This window comes from Cyprinus carpio, chromosome A12, assembly GCF_018340385.1.
Source record: "Cyprinus carpio isolate SPL01 chromosome A12, ASM1834038v1, whole genome shotgun sequence".
Classification (NCBI taxonomy): domain Eukaryota; kingdom Metazoa; phylum Chordata; class Actinopteri; order Cypriniformes; family Cyprinidae; genus Cyprinus; species Cyprinus carpio.
In genome coordinates, this window is record NC_056583.1 from 797,907 (window position 1) to 822,287 (window position 24,381).

General features: G+C 35.0%; 1 protein-coding gene across 1 annotated transcript in view; it reads left to right on the forward strand.

The window, feature by feature from the left end:
* The window catches only part of LOC109054890 (ras-related protein Rab-26-like), a 57,708-nt gene extending 33,416 nt beyond the window's left edge, over positions 1-24,292 (forward strand). Inside the window, exons 4-6 of the mRNA XM_042768253.1 lie at positions 12,592-12,633; positions 15,428-15,494; positions 24,009-24,292. Of these exons, the coding sequence (XP_042624187.1) occupies positions 12,592-12,633; positions 15,428-15,494; positions 24,009-24,082 (183 nt within the window). The 3' untranslated portion in view covers positions 24,083-24,292. The remainder of the gene's footprint in view (positions 1-12,591; positions 12,634-15,427; positions 15,495-24,008) is intronic.
* The last annotated feature ends 89 nt before the right edge of the window (positions 24,293-24,381 follow it).

Consider the following 24,381-nt stretch of genomic DNA (forward strand, 5'->3'; position numbering starts at 1 on the left):
TGCAGGAAAAACCTGGAAGAAGAAAGACTAAAAGTGCTCAAAAACTGCTGCGACTGTTGCATGAGAGAAAGAAGTGAAACTACAGCTTGAGCTTTCAGAGTCTGTAAGTCTCTCATTACTATTTCTTTCTTCAAAGAGGAGCTCTACAGAGATGCATGACAGGGTTATCAGAGTCAAAAAAACTAAAACAAAACCTTTTGCCTCTTGAAATAAAATTAATATAAATAAAATGTTTAACTTATTATCAGCTACAGTAATTGCCAAGACATTTTATTTTCATTTAGTTTAACTATATATACTGTATATGTATATATATATATATATATATATATATATATAGCTTAAAACTTATTTTATTTTAGCTAATTATCAAGGTGTCATTTCTCATTTTCATTTAGTTGCATTTAGTAACTTGTACTAAAATAATTCAAACTAAAATATAAAATGAATAAAAACAGACGTTAGAATATAGATATAAAAAACTAAATTGCTAAAATTTTAATCAACATTAAAATGAAAACAGTAAACCTCAAAATAAAACACACACACACACACACAAAACAACAAACACAATATTTTTTAAATTTGATTTGTGTATTTTATTTCTGCTAATTGCCAAGGTATCATTTAATTTAAATTATACTTTAATTATACCAAAATGACTACAATTTAAAATAAAATTAAACCTATAAAGATAAAATAAAAAAATAAATATAAATATACTATATAAATATAAATATAAAATATATAAATTAAATTAAAAAAAATACTTAAGGTTTACCTACATTTAAAATGAAAGCTAATTCAAAATATAAATAAAATCTAAACTATAATAGTGTCTGAGTGATACTCAAATAACGCCTAGAAAACTTTGGTTTTATTTTTTCAGCTTGAGTTTTTTTACAGACTCAAAGACTGATCTCCTGAGCCACTGCACAAAGGAACAATATGTAACCGACACAATAAATCAGTGCAAATAGTTTTAATAAATGCTAAGCAGGTGTTGCAATTAGCTTGATATTAAAGGCTACAAATAACATATTTCAGTAACATTATATCGCCAAAACACACATTAGATCGCAATCGGGAGTTATTGCAAACATTCGATGGTGGTTTAAAGTGAGTTTTGAGTAAAAGAATTAGAATCAGAATCAGAAAGAGCTTTATTGCGCATACAAGAAATTTGTTTTAGTGATATAAGCTTCCAGTACAAAGAGACAACAACACAGAGAAAAAAAAAAAAAAAAAAAAAAATGTTTATATATATATATATATATACATACATACATACATATATATATACATACATCGGCCAGATGGCAAAAGTTAAAAAAGGGGGTAACTTGGTTGTGAGGGATCCAGAGTGATTTTCTGAGCCCTTTTCCTCACTCTGGATGTATACAGTTCTTGAAGGGTGGGCAGGGGAGAACCAATAATCCCTTCAGCAGTACGAACCGTTCTCTGTAGTCTTCTGATATCTGATTTTGTAGCTGAACCAAACCAGACAGTTATTGAAGTGCACAGGACAGACTCAATGATGGCTGAGTAGAACTGTTTCAGCAGCTCCTGTGGTAGGTTAAACTTCCTCAGCGGGCAAAGGAAGTACAACCTTTGTTGGGTCTTTTTAACAATGGAGTCAATGTGATTGTCCCCACTTCAGGTCCTGAGAGATGGTGGTTCCCAGGAATCTGAATGACTCCACTGCAGTCACAGTGCTGTTTATGATGTTGAGTGGGGGGAGTGCAGGGGGGTTTCTCCTAATGTCCATTATCATCTCTACTCTTTGGAGCGTGTTCAGCTCCAGGTTGTGAAGACTGCACCAGACAGCCAGCTGCTCAACCTCTTGTCTGTAAGCTGACTTGTCACCATCCCGGATGAGGCCGATGACTGTAGTGTCGTCTGCAAACTTCAGGAGCTTGACAGAGGGGTCTTTAGAGGTGCAGTCGTTGGTGTACAGCGAGAAGAGCAGTGGGGAGAGAACACATCCCTGATGGGCACCAGAGTTGGTGGGGCGGCTGTTTGACATGAATTTCCCCAGTCTCACTAGCTGTTGCCTACCTGTCAGAAAGCTGGTAATCCACTCCACTGACAGATAGAGCTAGGAACAGAGAGCTGGGTCAGTTTGGTCTGGAGGGCTGTTGGGATGATGGCGTTGAAAGCCGAACTAAAGTCCACAAACAGGATTCTCACATAAGTCCCTGTTTTGTCCAGATGTTGCAGGATGAAGTCCAGTCCCATGTTGATTGCATCATCCACGGACCTGTTTGCTCAGTAAGCAAACTGCAGGGGTCCAGTAAGAGTCCAGTGATGTCCTTCAGATAAGCTAGAACCAGTTTTTCAAACGACTTCATGACGACAGATGTTAGAGCCACAGGTCTGTAATCATTAAGTCCTGATATCTTGGGTTTGTTTGTTTGTGGGGTGGTTGTTGGTGGAGTTTTTGGAGGGGGGGGGCTTTTCACACATCTAGAGATATGTTTTGGATATGTGTGAAGATGTGGGGGGGCTGGTTGGTAAGTGTTTTTCAGACAGGCTGGTGTAACACCATCTGGGCCTGGTGCTTTTCTTCTTTTGTTCTTCCTGAAGACCTGGCACACATCATCCTCGCTGATTTGAAGTGCAGGAGTGGGGGAGAGGGGGATTGCAGGAGGTGTTAACAGTTGTGTAGGGAGATGGTCAGAATGGGTGTGGGGGGTTTCAAATCTACAGTAAAACTCATTCAGGTCTTCAGCAAATCGTTGATTCGCCTCAGTGCAGGGGGATGGTGTCTTGTAGTTTGTGATGGCTCTCAGCCCTTTCCACACTCAAGTTGAGTCATTGGAAGTGAACTGATCTTCCAACTTTTTAGCGTATCTTCTTTTAGCCACTCTAATCTCTTTATTCAGTGTGTTCCTGGCCTGATTGTAAAAGACTCTGTCAGTATTTCTGTAGGCATGCTCTTTGGCCTGACGAATATGTCTGAGTTTTGCTGTAAACCATGGCTTATGATTGTTGAATGTTAGGGTAAGGGTTAGGGTTAAAAGCGGAGTATAAGTCCTATAAATTGTCTTATGCAGCATGATTATAAATTAACCCCTTAGGTATCGAAATTTGGCCCTATTTGCAATAGCAACATGATGAGAAAAGAATCCCTGCACCAGATATTACTGTATAAGCTACAAGTCATCTTTATTTATATAGCGCTTTAAACATAAAAGATTGCATCAAAGCAACTGAACAACAATAATTAGGAAAACAGTGTCAATAATGCAAAATGACAGTTAAAGGCAGTTCATCATTGAATCAGTGATGTCATCATGCAGCTCAGTTCAGTTTAAATAGTATCTGTGCAATAATAATTTGCAATCAAGTCAACGATATCGCTGTAAATGAAGTGTCCCCAACTAAGCAAGCCAGAGGCGACAGCGGCAAGGAAACCGAAACTCCATCAGTGACAGAATGGAGAAAAAACCTTGGGAGAAATCAGGCTCAGTTGGGGGGCCAGTTCTCCTCTGACCAGACGAAACCAGCAGTTCAATTCCAGGCTGCAGCAAAGTCGGATTGTGCAGAAAGAATCATCTTTTTCCTGTGGTCTTGTCCGGTGGTCGTCTGAGACAAGGGTCTTTACAGGGGATCTTTGTATCTGGGGCTCTAGTCCTGGTCTCCGCCTGTCTTTCAGGGCTGTAGAGGTCCTTTCTAGGTGCTGATCCACCATCTGGGCTGGATACGTACTGGATCCGGGTTGACTGCAGTGACCCTCTGACTTGGATACAGACTGGATCTGGTGGCTACCAGTGACCTCGGAATAGAGAGAGAAACAGACTAATATTAGCGTAGATGCCATTCTTCTAACGAGTGTAGCAAGTACATTGGGTGTTATGGGAAGTGTTCCCGGTTCCGGTTTACCTAATTAGTGCAGCCTAAAAATCCTTTAACGGATTTGGATATTAGAAGTGTATTAGTATGTTATGTGTAAGCCAGGTTAAAGAGATGGTTATTCCAGAGTTTGGGCGCTGAATAGGAGAAGGATCTGCCGCCCGCAGTTGACTTTGACATTCTAGGAATTATCAAATTGATAGAGTTTTGAGAACGGAGCGGACGTGGAGGACTATAATGTAACATGAGCTCGTTCAAATACTGAGGTGCTAAACCATTCAGGGCTTTTATAAGTAATAAGCAAGATTTTAAAATCTATACGACGTTTGATAGGGAGCCAGTGCAGTGTTGACAGGACAGGGCTAATATGATCATACTTCCTGGTTCTAGTAAGAACTCTAGCTGCTGCATTTTGGACTAACTGGAGTTTATTTACTAAGCGCAGTGAAATGTATGCGTAAGAGAGCTAGTTTGTCTGAAATCTATGAGAGACTGGAGCTGCATAAATGATAAATGTGTGTATCTGTGCCGCTGAGAAGCCCAGGTGTCTGCCGGTAATTAAATCAGGACAGCGTTGAGCTGCTCTCTGCCTCCTGCAGCTGTAATGTCAGTCTGACGTATAATGCTCATCCTCACTTACTGATCTTTGCAGGAATACTTCAGCTGTGTTCACTGTATGCAAAAAAAGCTTCCTCCATAAAATCAATGTGATTCTGGACCTTGTGCACTGCTAAAAAAAAATGAGAAGAAAAGTCATGGCAACATGTGTTTTTCCATTACTTTACCTCAAAATAGTTTAACCAATTTCAACTTTGTTTTTAAGTTATATGCGACTTCATTTATTTATTTAATTTATTCCAGTAATTCAACTCAAGTTGTAAAACTCGTGTATTAAATTCAAGGCACACAGACTGAAGTAGTTTAAGTCTTTGGTTCTTTTAATTGTGATGATTTTGGCTCACATTTAACAAAAACCCACCAATTCATTATCTCAACAAATTAGAATACTTCATAAGACCAATAAAAAATATTTTTTAGTGAATTGTTGGCCCTTCTGGAAAGTATGTTCATTTACTGTACATGTACTCAATACTTGGTAGGGGCTCCTTTTGCTTTAATTACTGCCTCAATTCGGCGTGGCATGGAGGTGATCAGTTTGTGGCACTGCTGAGGTGGTATGAAGCCCAGGTTTCTTTGACAGTGTCCTTCAGCTCATCTGCAGTGTTTGGTCTCTTGTTTCTCATTTTCCTCTTGACAGTACCCATAGATTCTCTCTGGGGTTCAGGTCTGGTGAGTTTGCTGGCCAGTCAAGCACACCAACACCATGGTCATTTAACCAACTTTTGGTGCTTTTGGCAGTGGGGGGCAGGTGCCAAATCCTGCTGGAAAATGAAATCAGCATCTTCAAAAAGCTGGTCCACAGAAGGAAGCATGAAGTGCTCCACAAATCTTGGGTAAACGGGGTGCAGTGACTTGGTTTTTCAAAACAACACAATGGACCAACACCAGGCAGATGACATTGCACCCCAAATCATCACAGACTGTGGAAACTTAACACTGGACATCAAGCAACTTGGGATATGAGCTTCTTCCTTCCTCCAGACTCTAGGACCTTGGTTTCCAAATGAAATACAAAACTTGCTCTCATCCGAAAAGAGGACTTTGGACCACTGCGGCAAACAGTCCAGTTCTTCTCCTTAGCCCAGGTAAGACACCTGTGACGTTGTCTGGGGTTCAGGAGTGGCTTAACAAGAGGAATACGACAACTGTAGCCAAATTCTTTGACACGTCTGTGTGTGGTGGCTCTTGATGCCTTGACCCCAGCCTCAGTCCATTCCTTGTGAAGTTCACTCAAATTCTTGAATCGATTTTGCTTGACAATCCTAATTCTTTGGCAATGAATGTTTGTGTCTTACCCTCCTTGTGAAGCGTGTCAATGATTGTCTTCTTGACAACTGTCAGATCAGCAGTCCACCCCATGATTGTGTAGCCTAGTGAACCAAACTGAGAGACCATTTTGAAGGCTCAGGAAACCTATGCAGGTGTTTTGAATTGATAAGCTGAAAGGCATGTCACCATATTCTAATTTGTTGAGATAGTGTATTGGTGGGTTTTTGTTAAATGTGAGCCAAAATCATCACAATTAAAAGAACCAAAGACTTAAACTACTATATATATATATTATATATATATATATATATATATGTGTGTGTGTGTGTGTGTATATATATCGGTGAGCTATATATATATATATATATATATATATATATATATATATATATATATATATATATATATATATATATATATATATTATATATATATATATATGCGACTATAAAAAAAAGTTGAAAAAAAAAGAAATTGCTAGTAGACAAGAGGAAGTATTTTCTTGTAAATTGCACTCCATGTAATCTTTTTGTTTGCGACTTTGAAAAGTTTTCAATTGTTTTATAGTGCACAACCAATTTGATTATAATGTTTCAAAAATGATAAAAGCCAAGGCAACATATGTTTTTCAGTTGCTTTAAAATATGAGTTTGAATGACTTGTGCATCCAATTTTATCGAACTTAAACCGTAAGGCTGCAGCTGAAATTAAGTTATTAAGTTTTGGATATTTTTCTGCAGTGTAAGGTCACTTAGCATTACTGATTAATTTAAGGCTTTTTATCCGTGAGTCAATCTTCAGAGACTTTATAAATGCATTCTTTACCCTTAACAGACCCATTATCATTATATGTGGGGCATTTAGCTATTATCAAGGCCTTCTTAATGCATTTACTGGATTTAATCACCTTTCCAAAGATGAACAATATGGTGCTGTGGATAATGGACTATTGAATATTATTCTGTGATATTCATCATTTATACGAGGGTTAGTTTGATGTAGATACACTTGAGCCTGAGCTGATAATGACGAAACTCACTGCTTTACTAAAACAGTAGGTTTGTGTATTTTTAATTTATAAAATACATATTAAATACATATCATTTATTTAGACAAAACAGTAGGAAAAACAGTGTTATTTTAGTATCATTGGGATACTATCATAGTTTGGTAATATTTTAAATTAGATGTTATTTTTATATTTTCTATTGTATTCTATTTCTATTAAATTGCTATCATGTTAATTTTAGCTAAAATTTTAGTAATTTTGTTGTTTTCATCATTTGTATTGGTTTTTGTTTGCTTAAAAACCCACCCTCAACCCATCTCTTTTAGAGAACTACAGACCAGTTTCCTTTCTTCCTTTCATTGCAAAAACACTTGAACGAGCTGTATTCAACCAGTGGTTTGAGTCTTACCTATCAGATAGGTCCTTCAAAGTATCTTGGAGAGGTGAGGTGTCCAAGTCGCAACATCTAACTACTGGGGTGCCTCAGGGCGCAGTTCTTGGACCACTTCTCTTCTCTGTCTTCATGGCATCATTAGGTTCTGTCATTCAGAAACATGGCTTTTCATACCATTGCTATGCTGATGACACTCAAACTAACCTCTCATTCCATCCTGATGATCCATCGGTAGCTGCTCGCATCTCAGCTTGTCTAAGTCTGACATTTCTTGCTGGATGAAGGACCATCACCTTCAACTCAACCTTGCCAAGTCAGAACTGCTTGTGGTTCCAGCAAACCCATCATTTCATCAAATTTCACCATCAAGTTAGGCACATCAACCATAACTCCTTCAAAAACAGCCAGAAACCCTTGGAGTTATGATTGATGATCAGCTAACTTTCTCAGCACCACATTGCTTAAAACTGTCCGTTCCTGCAGATTTTGCTTTATTCAACATTAAGAAGATCAGGCCCTTTCTTTCCGAACATGCTGCACAAACTCCTTGTTCAAGCTCTTGTTCTGTCCAGGCTAGACTATTGCAACGCTCTCTTGGCAGGTCTTCCAGCCAGTTCTATCAAGCCTTTACAATTAATCCAGAACGCCGGGCTAATAAGCAAGATTAATTTTTAATGAGCCACAAGAATACAAGTCACACCTCTATTTATCAATTTGCACTGGCTACCAATAGCTGCTCGCATAAAATCAAGGCATTGATGTTTGCATACAAAACCACCACTGGCTCTGCACCAATTTACCTAAATTTCATTACTTCAGAGTTATGGTGTGCCCTCTAGAAGCTTGCGTTCTGCAAGTGAACCATCGCTTGATTGTGCCATCCCAAAGAAGCACAAAGTCACTTTTACGGACTTTTAAATTAAATGTTCCTCCTGGTGGAATGACCTGCCCAACTCAATCCGACGCAGCTGAGTCCTTAGCCATCTTTAAGAATCGGCTTAAAAAAAATCATCTCTTACATCTTTATTTGACCCTTTAACTTTTTCACTCACCTATTCTAATTCTATTTAAAAAAAAAAAAAAAAAAATCTAACTACCTTTCTGATCTTTTTGTATTCTATCTATTTTCTTTTCATTTATTATACAATTATAAAAAAAGACCTCTAATACTAGCTTGCTCTATTCTTTTTCTATTCTATCTGTTTTCTTTTTATTTATTATATTATTAAAAGCCCTTGCTACGGTTATACTGTGTTTAGGCTAACTGAGGACTTGTTATATAGCACTTATATATCATCATTGCTCTTTTGTTGTTTTTGATTGATTTCCATTGTCCTCATTTGTAAGTCGCTTTGGATAAAAGCGTCTGCTAAATGACTAAATGTAAATGTAATGTAAATGTCTAAATAGTTTTTTATTAATTTGTTTCAGCTTTAGTTTTAGTGATTTTAGTACATCAAGGAAAATAGCTGAAATAAAATTTTTATTATTATTATTATAATTTCAGTTAACTTTTATTTTATTTGAAGTAATATATATATATATCTATAATATATATATATATATATATATATATATATCTATACTATATATATATATATATATATATAGTTACATATTAAGTTATATAACTTTTATATAATTAAGTTTTAGCTTATTTTTAGTTGTAGTTAACTATTATAACACTGAGGCAAAATAGAGTATATTTAGTAAAAATTAATTTAGATAAAATAGTATATATTTAATATAATATATAAAATATAATATATAAAAATATATATTAAATGTATATGTTCTTTATTAAGACAATGTAATTTTATTTGGGTTTTGGACACAAACAAACAAACAAACAAACAAATAAATACGTACATACATACATACATACATACATAAAATGTTTTGCTACATCAGCCAGAATTTATTGAAGCATACACACACACACACACATACTAAATTAAATCTGTCGAAGACCCGCCCACTTACACAGGAAATGACTGAGACTGACATGCACAGTGACCAATTAGACTTTCTTTTGTTTTAGAATGTTTTTTTTTTTTTAGTGTGGGTAAATCTAAAATATATAGCGTGATAATACACTAAAGGGTAATAATAGAAAAATAGACTCCAAAAGCGTTAAATAAGTTCACTTTAATCAATCCATCAATTTAGCACATCATCATCATCAGTCTGCACTCATGATGATGTTTTATTATAACGGCTCTATTTTCACCCATCAATCATCCTGTATGATGACAGGAAGAGGCAAAACTATCATTAAATAAATGAGCCTTTCAGTGCTGCTGGTGTAGCTGTCAGGACTGAAGATAGTGTCACCTGCTGAGAGACTACAGGCACGCACTAACACAAGCCTCCTCTGTCACTTAATTAGGTTCATTAGGCCAGTTCTTCCCAATGTAAACATGCACAGATGTGTGTAAAAGCATATGCTGCTTGTGCTTCGCTTTGGATCTAATAATAATGCAGATGAATATTCACAATCCACTCATGTGCTTAATTTAAAATGAGCTGAAAATAATTAAATGTGTATATATATGTACACACAAAATTTTATTATTTATTATTTTTTTATTAAAAATATCTCATTTTAATATATAAGTATATATTTATGTTTTAATTATTTTTTTAATTATTCCACTCGTGTGCTTAATTTCAAATGAGCGGAAAATAAATCAGTTCCTCATTCTGTTGCTGATTTTCTCTTTTCCTGTCATCCAGTTTAATCACACTTCTGGTCTCGTTTACAACTCTGTTCTCTCAAGTGTTTGTCTTGAAGACTTTGGCTGTGTCTCTATGCAGATCTGATGACACAGTGAATCGAGAGTCTTATATAAGCAGATGTAATTGGCTCTCAGTCTCAGAAGGCAGCAGTGTAGGTGTTCACTGTACTCTCCGTTGGAGATCCAAACTAACGAGTGTCTAGAGCCCGTCTTCCTTAACAATCCAGTACACCTGGAGCACATGCAGCATCACCTTCACTGAGTGAGAAGAAAGACGACGAGTCTGACCTCCACCTTTACTAAGACTACAGTGAGCCCTGTCAGCTTATTATCACATGGAGTCAAACTAGGACTGTGATGAATTATAAATCGAAGAGATCCGAGTCTGTTCTAATTGGATGATCTGAGTTTGAGGCCATTTCAAAATGACACATCTATGCCACTTGTTATATATTAATGAGCCATGCTATCATATATTCTACCTTAATAAGGCATGCAGATACTTCTATAGAACAAGGGATGCATATTATATCGGTGCCATATTGGTTTATATACATATATATATATATATATATAGAGAGAGAGAGAGAGAGAGAGAGAGAGGGAGAGAGAGAGAGAGAGAGAGAATAAATTAAATAGTCCTATATAATTTAAATATTGGCAATTTATTTATTTAATTTTTTAAACCATACTTTTATTGGCATACTTTTTGTTGTTGTTGCTGTTACTAGTTTTAAACTGTAACAGTTTGCATAGTGCCTCAGAACCTCTCTTAACCGTGTTAAATTACTGTAATGTGTGGCGTTTTGCTTCTCATGTTGCTATTGTTGTTCTTGTTTGGTCCTGAATTAAACTTTCCCAGTGTGTCACATGAGTTTCTGCTGCTCAGTGTGACAGCAGGTTTATTATGATGCATCACCAGAAACTACCGTCATATTCTGGTTCAATAACAGCTGAACTGACCCGAGTCCTGACATCCCGCTGCTTTAGCAGAGTCCAAAACAGAGCTTTTTTAGGAAAGTGTCACACCTTCCAATTTAATGTGTGCGACTGCAGCAATTTGATGTCAAGACATGCCAAGAGTTTGTCCTTGGTGCTGAAGATGACAGCGCAGTTGTTAGCTATAGTTTTTAATGTTTTTAGCCCTACTCAAGCAGAAAAACCTGACGTCCATCTCCAGCTGCAACTGAGGAATATACAGTAAATACAAAAGTGAAATAAAACAGGCCTGCCCTGACTTTATTAGCCTTGAACTCAATGAGTCGGCAAACAGCTGTGTGATGATGGTGTTTGTTCAAAATGGTGTTCGTTTTCTCACTCATCATTAGGTGTGACCGCGACGGTGTAATGAAAGTGTATAGTATTCAGTGATTAGGATGTGTGGATCAACTCTTCTCCATCCGCTGAGATCAACATCATCTCCCAGAAGGCCTAGAAACAGACCTTTTCAAAATTAAAGCATGACAAGAGGAAATGATGCCCATCATAGTGGCATTTTCCCCACAGGTTCTTCTGTAGATCAACACTGAATGTTGCTAGAAAGATGATAGAAAGTGAAATTCAAGGGTTTGTATTAATGTTCATCAAAGATGCAACAACTAATGGATGAACTGATCATTAAAATAAACGCCATCAGATTTTATAATCAGTTAGTTGGGTCTTTTTGGAGTGTGCACTGGGAAAATCTGTCAGTAACTGTAAAGTAAACTGTGAACTAAGTAAAAAAAAAAACTACATTTTAAAGCGGGAAAACATTTACTGTTAATGCATTTTTATTTTGCAAACAACACATCAAAAAAGTAAATGTGTGATTTAAATGTCTCTGTCAATGTTAAACTTTGAATTTATATATATATATATATTTGTGGTTATTTGAGAATTACACATGCTTGCATATGTAATTAAAGTTTTAAATGGACAGTGACTGTAATTGGATGTAGTGGCATGATATTATTTATACGTTATTAAGTATACTGTATATAAATACACACGCACTACCATTCAAAAGTTTTTTGAAAGAAGTCTCTTCTACTCACACAGGCTGTACTTATTTGATCAAAAGTTTACTGTTTTCTGTGTGAATCTCTGTTAAACTGTAATTTATTTCTGTGAGGCGCAGCTGTATTTTCAGCATCATTACTCCAGTCTTCAGTGTCACATGATCTTCAGAAATCATTCTAATATGATGATTTGCTGCTCTCAAGAAAACATTTTCTGATTATTATTAATGTTGAACACAGTTGTGCTGCACAATATTTTTGTGGAAACTGTGATGCATTTAATTTTTCCGGATTCACAGATGAATAGAAAGTTCAAAAGAACAGCATTTAGAAATGTCTTTACTGTCACTTTTGATCAATACAATGAGTCCTCGATAAATAAAAATATTAATTTATTTTTAAAAGAATGCTCCTATAAACTGCTCATAGAAGTAAAGACCTATTTTTGGACTTTTGTATTGAAGCCGAACAGAGCTGTGTAACATGGTAGTTGCATCTCTGGAGATTTAATAAAAGTTCAAAGTCGAAAGTGCCACACTCTCTGCTGACATCTCAGCTTTAAAGTGTGATGGATCTGCAGTGCTTTCCAGAAAGCCGAACCACTTGTGCTCAGTGACCCAAAGTTAAACGGTAATGAGACATCTGCAGGGAGCTGTTCAAATCCATAACTTGCAAGACTGATCTTTCTTTTCTCTTTTATTGCAGAATAAGGTGCTGAGCATTGACGGTGTGAGAGTTAAACTACAGGTGAGCATGCAACTTTTGAATGATATTTTAAAGGAATAGTTTAGCCAAGAATGAAAATTTGCTGAAAATGTTCTCACCTTCAGGCCCTCCAAGAGTTTGTTTCTTCATCAGGTTTGTAGAAATGTAGCACTGCATCAGTGTCTCAGCAATGGATGCTCTGCAGTGAATGGGTGCCGTCAGAATGAGAGTCCAAACAGCTGATAAAAACATCACAATAATCCACAAGCACTCCACAGCACTCCAGTCCATCAGTTAACATCTGGAGAAGATTTTTGGGTGAACTATCGCTTTAAAAACATCTCAGTGCTGGATTTGTTTCATCTTTTGTCTTCTCCAGATGTTAACTGATGGACTGGAGTGCTGTGGATTATTGTGATGTTTTTAATCAGCTGTTTGGACTCTCATTCTGACGGCACCCATTCACTGCATAGCATTCATTGCTGAGTCACTGATGCAATGCTACATTTCTATAAATCTGATGCTTTTAGGTTTGATACCATCTGTTGCCATTTGTATTATCTCAATAAACCCTTGAGTAATTAGGTGATTTAATTACCTAACTGCAAAGCAACTCCAATTATCTGTTTAATGTGCTGTTTTAAATACTAAGGTGATGCATTTAGATGTTCCCATGTTGCTTTGCTCCCTCTGGCTAATATTGACTAAGTAAACAATGAATGTGCATCTTGAGGATCAGCTCTAATGAGAGTTTAACGAGGCTGTCATTAATCCTTAATGCTCCATTAGCCACATGCCTCGCACTAGTGAACGGATACACACAGACTCGACTCAGACAGCTTCATAACCTCCTCTGCTGCACGTACTGTATAATCAGAGAATAGGGTTACAGTAGATGGTTTTTAAGGTCGTTAGTGTAATTATTGTGGACCGTTGAACAGGGTGAGCGGTGGATAGGTGAATTAATGTTGATAGGGATCATTAAAGAACGCTGTGTCAGGTCAAATGTGCAAACATCTCAAAGCAAAACTAATCTTCCCACATGCTTACGTTGTGAATCCATGTTTTCACACATCAAGATTGGGCCTCATTACTGGGGCTGTTCACGAACCTCATTTTTAAAGTGATAGTTCACCCAAAAATACCTTTTCTGAATTATTTGCTGTATGTAAAAAAGCTGTTTAAATCAGATGTATAACACTTTGGGATTTGTGGTGTTTTAGAAATAGCTTTTATTGCATGCAACCCTGCATGAGTTTGAGACATAGAATCATGTTTATCTTTCTCAAAATGTTTAAAAGATAAACTTTGGGAAAATGTCTAATATAGTGTCTTAGTTTAATGTTATCTTGACAAGTTTGGATTTCTGAGACACAGAAAAGTAGACATATCCGTCAACCGATTTAAAAATAAAATCACTCATTTTTATTCATATATTCACACTTCATATAGGCTTCACAGACTTACCATTGTGTTATTCTTATTTATTTATTTAAAATGCAAAAATATTAACATTTATGCATTTGGCAGACACTTTTATCCAAAGTGACTTACACTGCATTCAAGATATACATTTCTTCAGTTATTAATGAAACCCATAACCTCTGGGTTGCTGGCACTGTACTCTTAAAAATAGGTTCCCCAAAGAACCTTTTTTAGTAAAAAGAACCTTTTGTACAATGGAAAGTTTCCAGTGGATGTTAAAGGTTCTTCACTGAACCATCAATGCCAGGTAAAGAACCTGTAGTTTTAAAAGTGCATACTTTGAAAGCTACAGGAATGCACATTAAAGGGATAGTTCAGCCGAACTTCATCAGATTTGTAGAAATGTAGCATTGCATCAGTGTCTCAGCAATGGATGCTCTGCAGTGAATGGGTGCCGTCAGAATGAGAGTCCAAACTGCTGATAAAAACATCACAATAATCCACAAGTAATCCACAGCACTCCAGTCCATCAGTGAACATCTGGAGAAGACAAAAGATGAAACAAATCCAGCATTAAGACGCTTTTTTTAACTCAAATACATAGAGTCTATAATCCATAATAACACTTCCTCCAGTGAAAAAGTGCATCTGCTGTTGTCTCTCACATCAAAATCCAGCCACATATTTGTTTAGAGCTGTTTAAATGGTGCTTGATCTGTGCAGATTTCTCTCCTGATTCACACCAGAACACTTTTTCACTGGAGGAAGTGTTATTATGGATTATAGACTGTGTGTATTTGAGTTAAAAACGTCTGAATGCTGGATGTGTTTCATCTTTTGTCTTCTCCAGATGTTAACTGATGGACTGGAGTGATGTGGATTACTTGTAGATTATTGTGATGTTTTTATCAGCTGTTTGGACTCTCATTCTGACAGCACCCATTCACTGCAGCGCATCCATTGCTGAGACACTGATGCAGTGCTACATTTCTACAAATCTGCATGCCTTCATATTACTTGGAGCAATTTATGATGCTTTTTAGTGCTTATTTGTGTGTGTGTGTGTGCTCGCAGTATCTCCCAGTCTTTGTTAATGTCAGGCTGCTCTGCTCATCAGCATTCATGCCTGCTCTCTCTGTTTGTTTAGTGTGAGTGATGAATGTGGCTGACAGGTCTCTGTGTGTGTGTGTGTGACAGGTGCTCTTATCAGGACGTGGATGGTGTAATAGTCTCGACCTCACCCATAAATCCTCATTCTTGTCCTCTACTGCACGCCATTACCACATCAGCTAATTAAAGCTTTTGCTCCTCTGCTCCACTTCAATTGATGTTATGGTGAAGAGTGAAAGCTGATATGATAGTATGAATGTGATGAATGGATGAATGAAGCAGGTCTCCTCTTGCTCTGTAGATCTGGGACACGGCGGGACAGGAGCGATTCAGGAGTGTGACGCACGCCTACTACCGAGACGCTCACGGTGAGTTGCATTGTATTACACGAAGACCGCAAGAATCATTTTCTTTATCAAAAAATTACATAAATAGAGAAAAAGAGTGAGATAGAAGGAAAAAAAGAGGAAAAAACAAGAAAAATTAATTGCCTTGCAAATGGTGTAAGAAAAATAAAGTTACTTGTAATGTCTTCATTATATTTTAAATGGAAAACAAGACAAAAAACAGATTAAGAAAGGTTTTTTTTTTTTTTTTTTTTTTTTTTTTTTTTGTGGTGTTAAACTGCAGGATTTACAACGCTATAATTGGTCTCTGATATCAGAAATGGTTTGCCGGTGTTTTTTGCTGTATTTGATGCTTTTATTAACAGAGTTCTAAACATGGCACATTTTAGCTGTTTGTCACTCTGTTTTGCTCTGTTTATCCTTCAGTTTCTCTCTCTCTCTTCTAGACTTAAATGCATATTGTTGTATATATCAGATTTGTTTAAATGTGCTTTGGACGTTAAGTGGTGACCCAACACAAAATATTACTGTACAATTAAAAATGCCACTACAAATGTATTTACGTTACCATGAACTGCACAGGCCCAACATAACCTGACATGAAACATAACTTAGTAGGAATTAATAAGAATATAGACATTTTGTAAATGCATAAACTACAACAGAAGGGTGGTTTACTCATGAATCAATTTTAGATGTAGTTTGAGTAATTTTTTTATCTTTTATCTTGTGTAGTAGTGTTTGTTTAGACATGTTAAGAATCGAATATGAATAAGAAAATAGAAATCTTAATAATGTATAAACAATAGCAAAAGTATGATTTACCTGTGAACACCATAAAAATAATGTTGTAAGCAAGTTTTTTTGTTTGTTTTTGTAAATGCATAAAGAGCAGCGGAAGTGTGATTTACCCATGAACCCTTTTAAATGTAGTGTGCGTCATATTTTCTTTTTTGTAGATTTGTTTGTGAGGGTGAGGGCATGTCATGCGTCTGTCTTATTTGGCTGCTTCTAGAAAGATTGCAGATGAAATACCATTCAGTGTTAACAACAAAAGAAATGGGAAGCGCTTTCTAACACCTATTTATTTGCCGTCCTAACTGCACATGATTATATGGTTAGCAGCATTTCATCAATTGCATTCAGCATTGTTTTTCTGCTGTCAGAACAGACCTCGCAACCCACCAGTTGAGATTCACTCATACATGACTACCAAATTTCTCTCACATTTCCATGTCATAAACATGATCTCCTGCCAAAACAATAACAGTGTAGTCCAAAGAAAAAAAAAAAAGCTTTATTTTAAAGTTTTTCTCACTCATAGAAAACCATTTTGGAGAAATATTAAGAATATTGCATTTATATTCTGGGTTCATTAACTTGTAGATGGATAGTACATTTTTTCATTATAGTAGTTTTCTAAGGCAGAGAAATGGCTGTTAAAGCTTTGTTTTTGCTGTGTCTTGTTGTTTCGGCTTTAGATAATGTTTATGACATGAAAAATGTGAGAGAAACTGTCATTGAGTCATTGTTTCAGAACATTAAACCATGTTGTGCTTTAGGATGTTACTTTTGTTACAACTTTATTCTCATAATTTAAAACTTGTTTAAAGCTTGTGCAAATTCTGCATAACACTAGAATGGTTATTATAGATAACTAAAACTAAAACTGAAATAAAACTATAAAAAAAGTTATCTAAAATAAAATAAAATAAAATATAAAAATGTATTTTTAATACAAACTAATGTTTTTAATTAAAATTTTAAAAATGATACACTTAGGAAAATCTAAAACTTATTTAGTTACTGATTGATTGATTGATTTAGTTACTATTATATAAATATATTAAAATATACTATATATAATAACAACTGTATATTACATACTATATGGCATTGTATATATAATATACTGTATATAATACTATATATATATATATATATATATATAATATTGTTATTTTAGTATATCAAGTTAAACTAAATGAAAATGTGAAATGTTTAAATAAATTTAGAAATAGCCGAAATAAAATAAGTTGTTTCATATTTATATTTAACATTTTAGTTAACATTCATTTTTTCTTCAAATAATGAAAATTGTCTTTATAAGGCTTGTTGCCAAGGCAAAATTTCTTATTGTAATTTAGTTTAATGAGATGTACTAAAATAAAAACTATTTCGACACACACACACACACACACACACACACACACACACACACACACACACACACACACACACACACATACACAGAGAGAGAGAGAGAGAGAGAGAAAGAGACATAAAACTAATAAAAAATACAAAAATGACAAACTGATTCAAAATATAATAGGATCTCAATGATACTACAATAACACATTATTTTAGTTTGCCATGATTATCCCTGGACTCTGGAGCATATCTAATATATTTTCCCAAACATGTATCTTAGGAGAGATGCACCACTGGATTTCAATTATGTAAGCTGGCCTTTGTGCTTAATTTCATCCTGGAACAGAAAGAGCCTCTTAGAGCTGCAGTGAAATGCTATTAGTTTGAAGTACTGACCATGTAAAGCTAAACCAAATGACAGATCGTAATAACAAAAAGCATGTTCTTGTAGGCAGAGTAGCTGTTTTGCGTTTCCACTGTAGCTGTTGGGTTTCAAGAATGTTTTAGTGCATTGTTAATTTTTCAGTTTTTAAAGCAGGACTAAATCAAAAGCGCTTTCTGAGAGCATGTGAGACCCGCCCACACTCTTACACTCAAACATGACTGATTGGATCATTAAGAGCAGCTATTATGACCCTTTTAAATGAGGTTCCGATGCACGTACACACACTCAACAACCTTTCACCGCACCTTCAGCGCTTTCCAGCAGAACACACGCGGCGCTCGAGTGTTTGGCGTTTAAACTGATGCACAGTGATGCGATAATGCATGCTTTTTGCAGCCGAATGTTTTCCCCTCCTGAACATGTCACATGCAAAAGTGTGCATGCAGATCCTCTAATCACAACCCAGAGAGTCACCTTAGACATCACGGCCAGTGGAGCTCATACTGTCCTGCGTGTGTGGAGCTTTATTAGGGTTCGTGTGAGGCTGAGCAGATCTACTGTACTCCTGACGCCCACGGACTGCCTCTCCCATCTGTGCCGTGCCTGTGTGCCATCAGCTCACCGAGAGACATGGCACTGCACCACCAAACACTGCTATAGATCACATGAAATCACACGCTCCGATCTGAACTGGAGATGCATGTGTTTGAATGTTGCCCAGATTATTCATATCTCATCCAGGGACTCTTTTATGTGTTTTTAGTATAAAAAAAAAAAATTGCTTAATATTAAAATGTTCTTCGGAAATGCAATTGTTGTGTTATAAAGGTAGATTGAGAATGTACTATTGTATTATTTGAAAGTAGCACCTCATATGAATATGCTGATCATTCAGTTCCATTATAGTGTACATATCAGTACGATAAAGTACTATGACCCAGTGAAAGGAAATTACAATTGCATAAATAATATTATGAGATTAATGTTTTAAATTTAACATTTTGAATATTTATTTATTATTATTAATTAATTATATTATATTAATAAATTATAAATATTAATTTTAGCAATTTTGTCAGTTTTAATGAATGATTTCTTTTTACATTTTTATATGATTTTTATTAATTTTTATTTCAGTTTTAGTTATTTTAGTAAATCAAGGTTAAACTAAATGAAAATGAGAAATGTTATCTTTGCAACTTTATTTTATTTTATTTTATTTTAAGTAACAAAAAAGACTTTATGAATGGATCATTGAATCATTGACTCACCTGATTTGACTAATTTCAGTAATGAAGCACCGCTGTATGTTGTTCAGAGAAGCAAAGCTACGGCTCTGTTTTTGCTTTGTTTACAATTATCGTTGGTGAAATAGAGTAAAAACAGGCAATATAGTACAGTAATGTGTCTAAAATGTAAGTCACTTAAAATTAATTTCTGTTGTATAAAATTAATATCATATTTGCAATTGTGCTGATATTCTGAAAAAAACAGCACTTATGTGATATGTTATGAATAATAAAAACAGCAACTCCTTATCTTGAATTTTTGGGGCATTTTTATTTATTTTGGTGGCATTTTTATAATATAAAATATTATTTAAAACATGATATACAATATTTGTATATCAGAAATATTTACTTAATATTTTCCTAAAATAAGTTACTGTTTGTTTATTTATTTATTTTTCTATATTCAAAGTAATTTCTTTTGATTTTAGGTTGAAATGGTAGGGAAGGAAACGTGAACAGGTTAACATCTGTCTGTCATACAATGCCAATGAGAAATGACGATCCCTCGGCTCTCTTTTATCTGCAGATTTGTAGTATATTCATCATCTACTGCTCATCAGATAAAACAAACACAAAGTGAAGGGAAAAGGACACAGGTGCTCTTCAGAGGAGCTTTGACAGCCATTCAGATAAATCAATGAAGTATGAGCTTTGTTTATTGAATATGTGAGTTGTCTGTATTGAGTGAATGCTCTGCCTTATTTGCCTATGAGCTTTGTTTATTGAATATTTGTGTTGCAATATATGAATGATGAAATGTCTTTCAGAGCTAAAGGTGCAGTGGTTTGTGATTTGTTTTAGTTGAGTGTCTCTCTCTCTCTCTCTCTCTCTCTCTTTATCTCACCTTTCTGGGTCAATATTAAATGATAGTATTTTTGTGCAGGGTTTTGAGAGCAAGATAATAATGGGCTTCAGTAATGGTTTTGACGTGATTATTGTTAATTGCAGTCATTATTGAAGTGTCACTCTAACTGGGCTCTGAAAAGGCACTTTGTGACGAGTCTTTGTTCCTCTGCTCCAGTTTGGTTGTTTATTCAGGTCAATATGCATCCGAAGCAACATTTTATGTCTTTTGTTCCAGCTTTTGCATATGCTATACTGACATATGGGAAAGAACAGACAGCACATCTTATATGGAGACATGAAGCGGTTGATACTTCCGCCTACTTAATTAGTGACGACGTAACAGGTGACAACACATTCAAGCTTCTTAAGCTTATGGCAGTTTTAAGACCTAGTGAGAATTCCAGACTATATTGACACATCTTGTTGAATTGAATTGTTGTTGAATTACTACTTAATTATTATTATTATTTTATTTTTTTGAAAATAAAAAATCTGATAATAAAAGAAAATTAAATTACATTTTTATAAAATGATGATAATTTAAACAAAAAAGGAATAAACAAATCATTTTAATAGCTGTTTCCTAAAAATGATTTATATGAATTTTAATGCAAATTACAAGTGTCCCACGGTCTGTTTTGCATCTATTAAAAACATTTTAGCAATAGTTTGTTAGTTGTTTCCCAAGATGACTGCAGTGAAGAGTTTGAGATTAAATATGAGCCATGTGATGTGTGAAGAAAACAAAGAAAAATCTAAATAAATTCCACTTTTGTTTTGATTTTGGGTCATTTCAAATCAAACCATAAATTTATAAAATCGTGCAGAAAGGTTGAACGTATTACTTTATTGTGTGTGTGTGTTTATAAATGTTCAAATGTCAAAAAAATCACACACACACACACACACACACACACACACACACACACACACACACACTCACACTCACACACACACACACACACACACACACACACACTCACACACACACACACACACACACACACACTTATATATATATATATGTGCCCCTGCAGCACAGAAGCAGTCATAAGTAGCACAGGTATATTTGTAGCAATAGACAACAATACATTGTATGAGTCAAAATTATTGATTTTTCTTTTATGCCAAAAATTATTAGGATATTAAGTAAAGATCATGTTCCATGAAGATATTTTGTAAATTCCCTACTGTAAATATATCAAAACTTAATTTTTGATTAGTAATATGCATTGCTAAGAACTTCTTCTGGACAACTTTAAAGATGATTTTTTTGCACACTCAGATTCCAGATTTTCAAATAGTTGTATCTCAGACAAATTTTGTCCTCCTAACAAACCAGACATCAATGTAAAGATTATTTATTCAGCTTTCAGATGATGCATAAATCTCAATTTAAAAAAAATGACCCTTATGACTGGTTTTGTGGTCCATGGTCACGTGTGTGTGTATGTACTGTATGTATGTATATATATGTATATATATATATATATAATGACCAGTACGACCAGAAAACATCCGGTACTTTTCTCTAATGTTTACAGCATTTATTTTAAACCTAAAACACATCAAACTTCAATGCATAATTCAAAATATGGTTAAATCAATATATAAAATATTACCTTAATATTACTACAGTACACTGGGCCTTATTTTTAAGGGCTGTTCTTAGATTGCAGGCTAAATTAGTGAGAGTCCATTTTAAGATAATTTATTTTCTAAATAAAGTCAACAGGGCCAAAAGTGCGTTTAGTTGACGCATACAATACAAGAAAATGCAGAGGTTTTGACACATGAATGGTGTAACAGTAGATGCTTACAGCCGTTCTCTCTCTGACCTTGTTTACTTGCATTGAAAATACAGTTCATGCAATTAAATCTGCTTTGCAGGTTTATGTAAAACATTCCAAACTTCTTCATATGCATAGCTGAATACTATGAATAATCAACACTGCAGAATTAAAACGCAAGCGTTTGATGAAGCTGCAGGGGGAGGATGTCTCGGTTTCTTAAGCTGCGAGACGAGAAGTTTCTGGAGTTCGTTTGGCAGAAATCTCTACATGCCACACTCTAAAACTAATGTTTTGGCTCAACAACAACTAAAATAACGCAACAGTTTGCATCAATCTTTTGGAGTTATGACCACTTCTAATGAAAGTTGATTGCGCAATAAAATGAATTTGTTTAATCTAATTTCAACATAATTGAGTTGTGGCCCTGGAAACAATTAATCAGTTTCATTAATAACCAGCATAGCACAGCAATAAATGCAACCTATTTAGCATGCAAATGTAGTAAACAAGCAAGATAGTACTTATCGTTGGCATTAGAGCAGTTATTGCTCATATGATCAATATAGCAATCAAAAAAGAAAAAGAAAAAAAAATGTAATCATAACTGAGACTATTTTAAATGTCAAACATAAGAGTAATAAATAATAATGTTATTTCTTTACTAAAAAATTATAATAATTAATAAATATAACGCTCATAAAATAACACTATTTAGACATTTATTCTCCTTATAAATGAACCAGAAATCCACAGCCAATTTCCAAAGTTATTAAGATAATTACATTGTTACTACAACACTAACGTTTCAATTTAAATGACATGCAATATTAAGCTATTATGTCAACATTTACATTTAGCAGATGATTTTATCCAACAGGGTTGTTTTATCATCGAAACATTGTTTTTTATTAATATTTTGAATGTTTAGTTTTATATTTTCTGTTTTAATTTTAATTTTAATTAATGTTTTAATACTTTTTGTTGTGCATTTTTGTGCCTTCATTTGTGTTACTTGAAATAAAATACTTATTTTTTTTAATATTTAATCTATTTTATTTCTGTTGAAGTGTATTTTATTTCAAGTAACACAAATTAAGGTTTTTTAACTAGTTATAATAACCCTGTTATTCAAAGTGACTTACAGAAGAGAAACAAAAGCAATTTGTCAAAGGACCAACAGTATTTGTACAATAATCATCAGAACTCATCAAAACAATGTCTGCAACTTAAAAGGTTTAAATAAATCATTAAATTTGTATTTTTAAATTGAACCATGCATTTCATTTGTGTAAAAGATTTATTTCAGTGTCTACAATCTCACTCCCACGAGCAATAAACTGTTTCAAGGTTACAGCGCTTTGTGTTTCTGCTTTATTGAAAATTCCCCCTCTCATATATTTGTTCAGACATTGTAAATGGAGAACACCTGGCTTTTGAGATGCTCACGAACAAGCTGTCAATCATTTCTGTCACACTGGCTTCAGATGCACGGGCTGCTGTGATTGTAGGGACCCTCGGATGGACTTTAGGAGACGCGGCATGAAGCAGACGTTCGGTTTTGAAGACTTCAGAGTTGCATTGTCTTGCAAAAAAACAAAGATTTAATTAAAAGTGTTTTGCATGCAAACTCTAGCTGTTAAGAGCTGATAAAACCATCTCCATTCAGACCTTCTCCATTCTGAATTACGGCGTGTGTGTGTGTGTGTGACAGAATGCACAGCCAGACGTTGTTTGTTCCTCCGTCTGTGCCACTTCCCTCATACTAGATGCTAATTATCCTTTAATGTTTGCCCTTCACGGACCTTCATCTCCCCCAAACCCCAAATAAAGGACTGAATCCATAAATACATCGAGCTGTGAAAGCATCGGCGGCTGGAGTGCTTCAGATTACATGCTTGTAAAGCCAGAGGACTCATCCATTAACTTTATACTCCTTTCTCTTCTAGTAATAAAAGATTTTTACTGAGTGCAAAAGGACTTTTTGTGAACACAAACAACCAGTGTCTGAGATGATGTAGAGTTTTTCCGTCTTCCGTATATGTGATTGAGGTCTTTTCTCTCTTTTCAGCTCTTTTGCTGCTGTACGATGTGACAAATAAAGCGTCTTTTGACAACATAAAGGTAAGACTCATGTGCATTTAGGGGTCAGTACCCCATTTGATATCGTAATCTAATTTTAAGAATTTCTTTGTAATAAGGCAGTCCTCTTTTATTGTCTTTAGAGTGCATTCATTTATCTTAAAGAGCAATATTTCTGCATGTTTGTTGCGTTTTAATGTCTCCCTGAGGACTATAAGTCAAGGTTTCTTGCCCCAAAATCAGGCGTACTTTAGTTTTTCATACCCATTTTTCCATTTCCATTTTAACTTTAAGACTGTACATAAATATCCTGTAATTACTGGCATATTTCCTCTAATGATGCATGAGTAAAGCATAACTAT